Consider the following 9,777-nt stretch of genomic DNA (forward strand, 5'->3'; position numbering starts at 1 on the left):
CATTTTGGCTGCTGGGGACAGAAGCAATTCATCTTCAGAGGGCAAAGGGGGTGCACCTGCAAGAAGGGTGGGGCTCAGGTGCTCAGGATGAGGACAAGGGGCAGCAGCAAGTCAGCAAGAGGAGCCCCAAGGGACCCCAGGGTGCAGTGCCCCGTGGGATGGGGGGAAGGGGTGTGGAGCCCAGCATGCCTGCGATCCAGTTCGCTCTGCCACTTCCTGGCCACCTGGGCTGGGCAGGTCTCACTACCCCTCTGAGCCTCAGTTTCCCCTTCTGTGACATGAGAAGACTGCCTCGCAAGGCCCTCATGATGGTTTCAATGGGATGGGATAAAGGCCCCAGTGCGGGGCAGGTGTGCACGAGCTTGGACCACCCCACAACGCTGCCCAGGTGAGCGTGTGCTACCTGCCAGGCTGCGACCTGGTGCCCTCCCTCTTCCCTCTCTGCTTTAAGCTCTAACCACACACCTGGCTTCTGGGCTTCTATTTTAAGCCCTCAGAGAGCACCATAAGTACAGAAAGCCCTTTGGTCCAAAAGAGAGGCAGAGCTGACTCTTCTCCATGGGGGAGATTAAACAGCCTGTGCTGAGCGGCCCTTGAGGTCCAGCCCAGGGAAAATGCTACGCCCCTGCTGGCAAACACAGCACATTATCCCGGTTGGGAGTGTGCCAGCTGAGAAATCCAAGCCTCCTGACTGCAGCCCGGCCTATAAGAAGCCTCCGCCTACCCCCCCCCCCGCCCCTGCCTCCAGCCTTTCCCACTGCTGTGACCTCACATCCCATCCCCATTTACACTAGAGTCCTCAGAACTCCACAGCTCCCCCAACCTGTGCTGCTCCCCCTCCCTCAGGCCTTTGCACATGGTGCCCTGAACAGCCTTTCTCACTCCCTTCTCCTAGCTGATGTCTCTTCTTTCCGGTGTGAGCTAGACAGAGTGCGCCTCCTCCCGGAAGCCTCCCCTGCATCATCTTCTGGGCTCTCAACTCCCTGAGCTCCCCCGACACCATGTACTTTAACTGCTGTGCCCTTGTTGGTCTCTCCTGCTAGAACTAGAGTCCCTAAACCCAGGCTGTGTTCCCCTGCCCAGCATGGAGCCTGGCCTAGACGTTTGGTGAACACAGGAGAACTGTAAATGCAACCCACCAGGTAGATCCTTCTTAGCAGAAATCAGGTGTTCAGGAAACAGCCCAAGGAACCCTTGGGAACTGCTGTCAGTAGACAGGAAAGGGGTGCCTCCCCATCTTCAGCCCCTTGGTTTGAGGCTTGCGGTCACCTGGGGCAGGGTTTTCAAGGCAAGGAGTGAAGGGCACCTGTCAGCCACCCGCTGGAGTCCAGGGACTCCAGGAGCAGGCCCGAGGCCTCTCTTCCCAGAACCACGATGGCTACCATCCTGGGCATGTGCTGAACACTCACTTTCTCTATTCCACATAATTCCCACCCCTACCAACCATGAAGGAGCTACCCCTAGTCTCCCTGTGAGGAAACTGAGGCACAGAGAGGTCATGCCATTGGGAATTGGCTGAGCTGAAATTTGAACCCAGGCAGCTTGACTGTAAGATGTGAGTCTAACACCATAACACCAGCCTTGCACTGCTGTAGGCCAGGGGCCTTCCAGTTCCCAACAGCTCCCGCTGTGACCCAGGGAAAGAAATGCATTTTACATGGCAACACACAAAACACACATACATCTCACACACACCCGCATGCGCAACTGAAAAGTTTATGAAGCAAAAATACTCTTACTACATAAATGCACAAGATTTTTTAAATTCTATGTCATTAAAGATTTTTTTACAGCTGGTCACAACCCACGGTGGAGAGACCACATGGTCTGGTGGCCAGGCCTTGCTTGGAGCACTGGGTGCTGACTGTCCCTCTCTGAGTCACAGGGTAGCAGGACCTTGTGCTCTCTAGTGATGTAACCAACTGGGTGTCCCGTTCTGTTAGAGCATGTTGGCCCCTTCTACTAGGGCCAGCTCATGAGGGTAACAAGTGATTCTGATTCTACAGAATCACTGATAGAGGTGGTTCTTAATGACCTGGTAGAAGGGAGCAAGATGGGACAAGACAAGCAAGGTAAAGACCAACTGAATGTGAAGTGGTGACTGGGGAAGGAGGAGGAGAGGTAGAAAGAGGAAAGGCAATATCACTCTGTGGGCCATCCATGCAGTATTGCCGTGGCTGGAAGGAGGGTGACAAGGGTCGCTGTCCTCCCAAGAGCTGAGAAAGTCCAGATCCAGGGAAAACAGTGGCTGCCAGGCCCTAGGAGCAACACCACCCATGGCTCAGATAGGAAGGCAGGGAGCAGCAGATGTGTCCCGGGTAGGCTCAGCATCCGCATGGCCCCTTATCTGGGCCAAAAAGAGAAAGGGGCTCTGCAAGTGAGAATGTCAGAGTGTCTGGGGTAGGCGAGTGCTTCTTTGTCTGGATGCAGCACTTGCAGACTGTCCACATAAGTTAGGGGAGGCTGCTTCTCCCCTTACTCTGTGTCCTTGACCTCTCTGAGCCTCCACTTGCTGCCCTGTAAAATGGGGATAAATATAGTTCCTCTAAAGGGTTGTAATGAGGATTTCAAATAGATACTGTGGGTAAAGCCCTTGACCAAGGGCGTGGTATAGAGCGGGATCAACACACTTTCCTCACTCCAAAGTTCTGGAATGCCCGATTATTGAGCTAATACGAAAAAGCTGTTGGTTTGGCCAAGGGTGGGCCAACTTAATGATTAAAGCCAACCTGTAGTTTGAATTTAGTGTATTCTCCAACCAGAGCTGCGGGCAAGCCCCAGAGGCCAGAGGGAAGGGATTGGAATGTACTGTTAGGAGAAGAAGGGGATGAGTCCCTCCCTCCACCTCCCCTCACTCTCATCCTGGAATGCTGCCCTCCCCTATCCCTACCTGCTTATGCTTTTTTTCTCCCTTCAAAAACCCAGATGAAGGCTAACGGATTCGAGAGAGAAGGACTACACGGCATTAAGAGTCAGACAGGTCCCAGTCTTCTAAGCCCAGCTTTGCCGCTGTTTAACTGTATGCAAAGTGTCTTAATCTCTTTAAAATGGAGGAGAATGGCACCTTACTTTGCAGGGTTGAGTTGCAACTGGAAAGAGAATGTAGAGCACACAGTAGGAGCTTAGTAGATATGAGGTCCTGTGCTGCACAGTTCTGTTTAAAGGGCATTTCTCGGATTATGCTGATGCACTTTGCAAGAGCTGCTAAGAGGCTTCCGCAATCGATCATAAAGAATCTTCCCTTTCTTTGGCATTTCCTTATTGTGTTGTGTAGTATGCCACGTGCATGGTGGGGAACCCAATAAATGTTATCTAAATCACGGGCTGGGAGGCCACAGCATGTCAGAATAAGAATGCAGGACTTTGGAGCCAAGTTAACCTAGATTTCAATCCCTGTTCTGCGAACTAGATGAACTGTGTGAGCTGGGACAAGCCACTTTACCTCTCTGAGCCTTGGCTTCTCAACTGTAATATGGAGATGATAATGCCTACACTCCAGGGATGTCAGAAGAATTAAATTCATCCATTCATCCCATCCAACGCATACTTACTGAACATTTACTCTGCACTAGCCACTGCTCCAGGTGCTAAACATATAGCAGTGAATAAAATGGACAAAATCTCCCTGGGGAGACAGATAAGAAACTGCTAACTACACATACAGCGTGTCGCATAGTGACACATGCTAAGGAGAAACTTAAAGCTGGGTCAAAGGAGTGAGTGGGGTTGGGGCAACAGCAGGCCCCTCATTCAAGCAGAGACCCCAAGGAAGCCTGGTGGGAGCCATGGGGAGGAGGGGAGAACAATGTGCCGGGGAGAGGGATCAGGAAGTGCAGAAGCCTTGAGGAGAAGCATGCTTGGCGTGTAAATGAAGCCACATATGCAGGAAGCCTGGCATGGAATCCAGGTGCTCAGCAAATGCCAGCTCTCTATTTCAAGTCCCGCAGAAAGAACCCCACGCATGTGTCCTTTTCCTGAGAACGAAAGCACAAGGATTCTACAGGGCAAGACTGTGCCAAGTGTTCCTTCAGCCTAAGATTCAGGCAACATTTGAGCTCCAGCACCAGTTTTTGAGCCCTTGCCAGGCACCAGTCTCTGGGATAGGCAACCAGGGATACAAGATGATCAAGACAAGGGCTCTGTCCTCAGGGAACCCCAAAGAGTCACAGAGACAGGCAATGACAATGCAGTCATTGCAACAATGAGCAGGAAGGGACTTCAGGTATCCAGGTAGCAGAGCAAAGGATGAGACTGTGGGTGGTCAGGGAAGGCTTCCTGGAGGAGGTAACGACAACTGGATTTTGAAAGGCAGACTAGACAAGAAAGGACAGTCCATGCGTGAGGACCATCACATGCCAAGCACAGAGGTATAAAAAACAGCACAGGGTGTGAAAGAAACTCATTACTGGTAGGTCGGAAAACAATTAACGGCTCTTCATATTCTTGGCACCAGCCACCCGATGTGACTCAGGAATTCCAGTTCTGACCCCTTCCTCAAACTCAGTGCAAGCTTCAAGCCCCAGAGGAGAGTCTGACTTCCCCATACTTAGACACTGCAGTGGGTAACCAACCTTAACTGCAGGCTCCCAGCCTAGGGTGGCCCAGCCCACAGAAAGAGGGTTGAGAGGGATGGAGAATACATAAATCTCCAGCTATATTTAGCCTGCCTGGCGTGTGTCTGTCCCTTTACGCACCCCAAGGCTGACCCACAGGTGGCAGAATGGCTTTTTACTAGAATAGTATAAACATTTTTAAATTAAGAAACCAAGCAAACGGGCCTGTGCTGAGGTGCCTCATCCCAGGGTCTTTATGGCGAGAATATCTGCTGCCCTATTTGCCAACATCCCCAGCTATCTCCTGACTCGCGGGTGGGTTCTCCCCCAACCTGGCAATAGCCCTGTCCACAGGAGGTAGAGGCCACCCTCCAGTAAGCAGACCTGTGTTCTAATTCCACCTCTGCCACTGACTAGCTGGTGACTCTGCTTATGACTTCAGCTCTCTGGGAACTTGAACGTTTGAGTGCAGTAGCTCAGAGGCTTGTAAAGTAGGAGTTGGCTCCTCTTCCTTAAGCTGACCCTGGGAATCCTGGGCTCAGCACTGTCCATTCCAACCCGCTCCAGGGGAAGTTATTCTTTAACTGCATGTAATGCCTAGAAGGGAGAGCTATATGGGAGTGTTATAGCAGAGATGGGGTGATATGTCCCTCTTCCAGAACCTCACACTCAATTAACCTCACAGCTGACTTGCTTCCCCACCGAGCCGAGCCTTTGTGCTTTAAACACACACACACTCCTCTCACCTTTTGCTCAAAGGATGCTACAAAGGCTCAGCCTTAAGACAAAATACTTCTAAAGACTTGGGCGTGTGAGGGGAGGGAGGGCAGACACAGGTCCCACTCCAGATTCTCCCACTACTAGCTGTGTAACCTTGGGTGAGTCATTTCACCTCTTCTGACACTCAATTTCTTTATTTGTAAAACTGGGATACACATCTTTATCGCGAAGCTTCTTTGCATACTGAGCTGGGGTATGCAAAGTGCTGGGCACTGAGCCTCCACGGGCGCGCGCGGGCGCGGGACCGCTGCTCTGTTCCCACAGTTACCATGTATTTTCCAGTAAGGCCTCCTTCTACCCCGTTACCCTGCTCCGGATAACCCTCACTCCTGTCCCCGAAATTCTGGGGCGATTTTAACTAGGGGGCGAAGCGATCTGCAGCAGTGACTCCGAGGGGGCGAAGGAGTCCCCAGTGGAGCGGACACCAGAGGGGGGCGCAACCGGGGTGCGCGTGGGAACGTGGCCAAAGCGAGGCAGCATGTGCCGCGGGGGCGCTGGGAGGCTGGAAACTGGGGTGCCCCTGCGAGCACCCCTCACTCTCGGCAGCTGCAGTCTCGGCACCACGGGTGACTTCTGGCCGTCGGAAGCCCTGGCGAGCCCGGCTCCAGTCACCCCCACCCAGGTCGCCTTGAGTTTGCTCATCAGCGCCCTCGGGCTGGAACAAAGGAGAGGGGGCGCGCGGCATCGCCCCAGCGGCCTTTTTTGCGCATCTGGCCAAAGCCGGGAGAATGAGGACTGGGGTCCCCAAGGTAACCAGGACGCGGCACCCGCCCTCCCGGAGCGCAAAGCCCAGCCGCGGGGCGCGCGCCGAGCTGGGGTCCTGGAGGTACCGGAGACTCCAGCCCGCTGCGCGCCGAGGGCTCCAAGTGGCGTGGGGTGGCTCTCCAGGAGTCACCCAGCGGGTCCCCCAGAGGAGAGAAGCCCGGCGCCCGCCTCCCAGGCAGGGCTCCCCGGCGTACCTGGCAGGGTCCGGTGCACCGTGTTGCCCATCGCTGCGTCGGGCGCGGCGTTGGCGGCGGCGGCGGCGCGCTCTGGGCGCGCGGAGGCTAATTACGCGGCGGGCCAGAGACCAGGACCGGGGTCGACGCTCCGGGGCATCGCCGCTGCACGGGCGAGCCGGCGGGCGGCAGCTGGGGCGGGAGCCGGGAAGGAGGCGGCGGCGGCGCCTGCGGGAGGAGGAGGCGGAGCCACCGGCCCGGGCGCGCCGGCTCCGCCCCCGCCTCCCACCGCCTGCAACAGTGCAGGGGCGGGGCCGCGGCCGCCGCATCTTTTGAAAGTTTGCACCAGGCGGCGGGAGAAGCACAGCCAAGCCTCCCGCCCTCGCCGCTCCCGCGCCCGGGCCGGGAAGGCGCGCAGGGCAGCTGGGTGCCCTCGGGTGCCAGGATCGGCAGTCTGCTGGCCTGTCACCCGTTTGTTCTAACACTTTGAGAAGGCCCACTGTGTGCCAGGCCCTCTTCCAGGCGCGGGACCCCAGCCGGCCAAGTCCTAGCCCCGGCAGACCTCTTTGGAGAGTGCTTTGGCCGCGGGGGAACTTGCACAGAGGCAGAAGGGCGCCTGGGACCGCGTAAAGGGCTTGGAGACAGTACACCCAGGGTTCCCGGGTTTGGGTGGAGTCTTTTCCATCCCTTAGGCCACGTGCCGAGGAATAGAAGAAACCTAGTGTCCAAAGATTGGGAGGAGGGAACCCATATTCATTAATTTATTCGCTCATTCGTTAAAATATTTATTGAGCACATTCTATGCGCCAGGCACTGTGCTGGGCCGGGTAGATACAGACAAGGTCCCCACTGCCCTGGAGATGGCATGCTGAAGATAGAAATAACAAGCAATTACGATCACATTATATAATAATCAAAGCCAGGAAGAAAATAAAACAGATCCCAGTAGAGTGATGAGATGACATTATTTGGGGGCTTAGGGAGAATCTGGGGTGGGGGCACATAAGCTCCATCTGATGGACTAGAAGGCATTGGCCATGGGAAGAGATAGGTAGAGTGTTCCTGGCAGAGGCAGTAACAGGCATTCTTCATTCAGGCACCTGGACCACACTCAGTGGGAAGTGCAGCTGTGCCCTTCTCCAGCTCCATTTCACAGGTTGGAACACTGAGGCCCAGGAAGGGCAATGACTTCCCCAAGAAGACCCGATTCCAAATGAGTTGTTTTTTTCAATTCTATTTTCCATGCTTTTGTATCCCTTGAGACCTTATGAAATATGTATTATTACTTACATTTCACAGATAGGGAAATTGAGGCTCTGAGAGTGGAAGAGAGGTGCCCAAGACCTTCCAATGATACAGGGCAAAACTGGCCTGAAAGCTATGCGAATAAAAGCGGGATATTCAGGAGACAGCCTTCTGGATCTCCGGTGCCTTCTGTTTACCGTACATGACCCATCCCAGAGGGTTCTCGGGTCTTTAAAGTCAGCTCCAAGCTTCCACTTCCGGGAAACCTGATTCCCCACCCCACCCTGACGTCATATGTCTGAACATAAGATTGCCTTGTATTTGAGTTACAAATTTCTCATATTACAGGTGCTCGCTCAGTGACTTAATTTTTAACCCCAAAGTTCTGTTTGAGAAAGGTCCGTTAGCATGATCCTCCTTTTTTTTTTTTTTTTTTTTTTTTTTTTTTTTTTTTTTTTGAGACAGTCTCGCTCTGTCACTCAGGCTGGAGTGCAATGGCACAATCTTGGCTCACTGCAACTTCTGCCTCCTGAGTTCAAGCAATTCTCCTGCCTCAGCATCTCGAGTAGCTGGGATTGCAGGCACCCACTACCACGCCCCGCTAATTTTTGTATTTTTAGTAGAGATGAGGTTTCACCATGTTGGCCAGGCTGGTCTCAAACTTCTGACCTTAAGCAGTTCCTCTGCCTCAGCCTCCCAAAGTGCTGGAATTACAGGCCTGAGCCACCTCACCCGGCTGATCCTCCTTTAATCTATGTGAGATTGGGTTGCATATGGAGGTTGCAATTTTATAAAGGGAATCGAGGGAATTTTTGTCAGATAAGGCAATCCAAACAAACATGACTTTGTGACGGCAAAGGTTAGAGGTTGTTGTGAATAGGCCTTTTAAAGGCCACTTTCAGATACCTTAGTAAGTGGCCGGGTTGTACAGATCACATATGCTCACCTGCAGCAAATGAATCCCCACTGTCAAAATGTGATGCGGATTGGACCTGTGATGTGGAGACACAGTGCCCAGCGGTTGCGTGACACATGGATTCGAAAGCGCTGTGTGTTAGCATCTGGATCTCTGAGAGTAGGACGTGCTTTAGTAAAAAGCTGCCTGCCCCCCACCCCACACGATGGTGACACTAGTGTCAAAGCCATACAGAAATGAATTGGAATCAAATTGTTTCCTGAAATTTGAAACTGACAAAAGCGATCTTTCCATATTAGTATTTTATATGGGAATAATTGTAAATATGTTTATATAACTAAAGTAATAAATGAAATATTATAAGTAGATGTCTATTTCATCTTCACCCCATTAAGTTTATATTATTCAGCAATAAAGTGCATCTTCTCACAGGGAGAAGGGGGAGTGCCTGTAACCTTTATTTGGATTGCCTTATATTTGGGCACATACAGTAGTTGCTTACCCCTCTGAGGTCCCTCTGCACTTTGTGCTGTCCCTCAATTACACCCTCAAGACAGGTGTTGTAGCTGTTACTTTCTATCCCCTCCACTGCCAGACAGGAGGCTCCTGTGGGCAGGAAGCAAGCTGTAATCGTCTATGAAACCCCAGTGCTCAGAACAGTGCTGGCAGACACAGGTGCTCAATACACATTTGTATAAATTGACTGCAGAGATGCATTGCCCTGAGCTGAGAGAAAAACAGGAAAGAAGAAGAGAGGGAAGAAAGAAGGAATGGAGAAAGGGAGAAGGGGAATAAGAGAGGGAGAGAAGAAGGGAGAGGAGAGAAAGGGCTGTGAGGGAATGAGTTTTAGCTGTTAGTAGCCCTACACCCTGGTTTGATGAATAGTGATATGTGTAGGGAAAGTAAGCAAATGAACAAAATGGGGATGCATTAACAGAAATATAGTCTTTAGGACAAAGGAGGGGCTTGTTGCTCCAGTGCATGTTGGTTAAACCATTCCAGAAGTCGCTTTGGCTCTGGGCACCACACTAGAGAAGGAAGACAAAGCTGGTCCACAAAGGTGGAAGGGTGGCTTTGGGAGAGAGGGAGATCCCTGTTCCAGGAGGTGTGCAAATAGAAACCATATATTCCCTGCCAGCCAGTTGAGGAGGGGCTTCTTGAGTCACGTGTCTTCTAAAGTATACCTTCCAGTACAATCATCTATTGAGCCCCTACAACCCACATGAAGCCATGGGGGTGATTTATGGTTTGAGGTTTACAAGTCTGATTGGCCCTGCCTCTACTGACACTGAGAGGATGCAGAGGTGCTCCCCTGTCTTTGCAGCTTGTGTACCAAGCTGATCTC

General features: G+C 52.5%; 1 protein-coding gene across 1 annotated transcript in view; it reads right to left on the bottom strand.

The window, feature by feature from the left end:
- The window catches only part of LOC105480877 (neuralized E3 ubiquitin protein ligase 1B), a 49,723-nt gene extending 43,247 nt beyond the window's left edge, over positions 1-6,476 (bottom strand). The window contains exon 1 of the mRNA XM_011740074.3: positions 6,293-6,476. Coding sequence (XP_011738376.2) covers positions 6,293-6,323 — 31 coding nt within the window. The 5' untranslated portion in view covers positions 6,324-6,476. The remainder of the gene's footprint in view (positions 1-6,292) is intronic.
- Positions 6,477-9,777: the final 3,301 nt, after the last annotated feature.

Source organism: Macaca nemestrina, chromosome 6, assembly GCF_043159975.1.
Source record: "Macaca nemestrina isolate mMacNem1 chromosome 6, mMacNem.hap1, whole genome shotgun sequence".
NCBI lineage: Eukaryota > Metazoa > Chordata > Mammalia > Primates > Cercopithecidae > Macaca > Macaca nemestrina.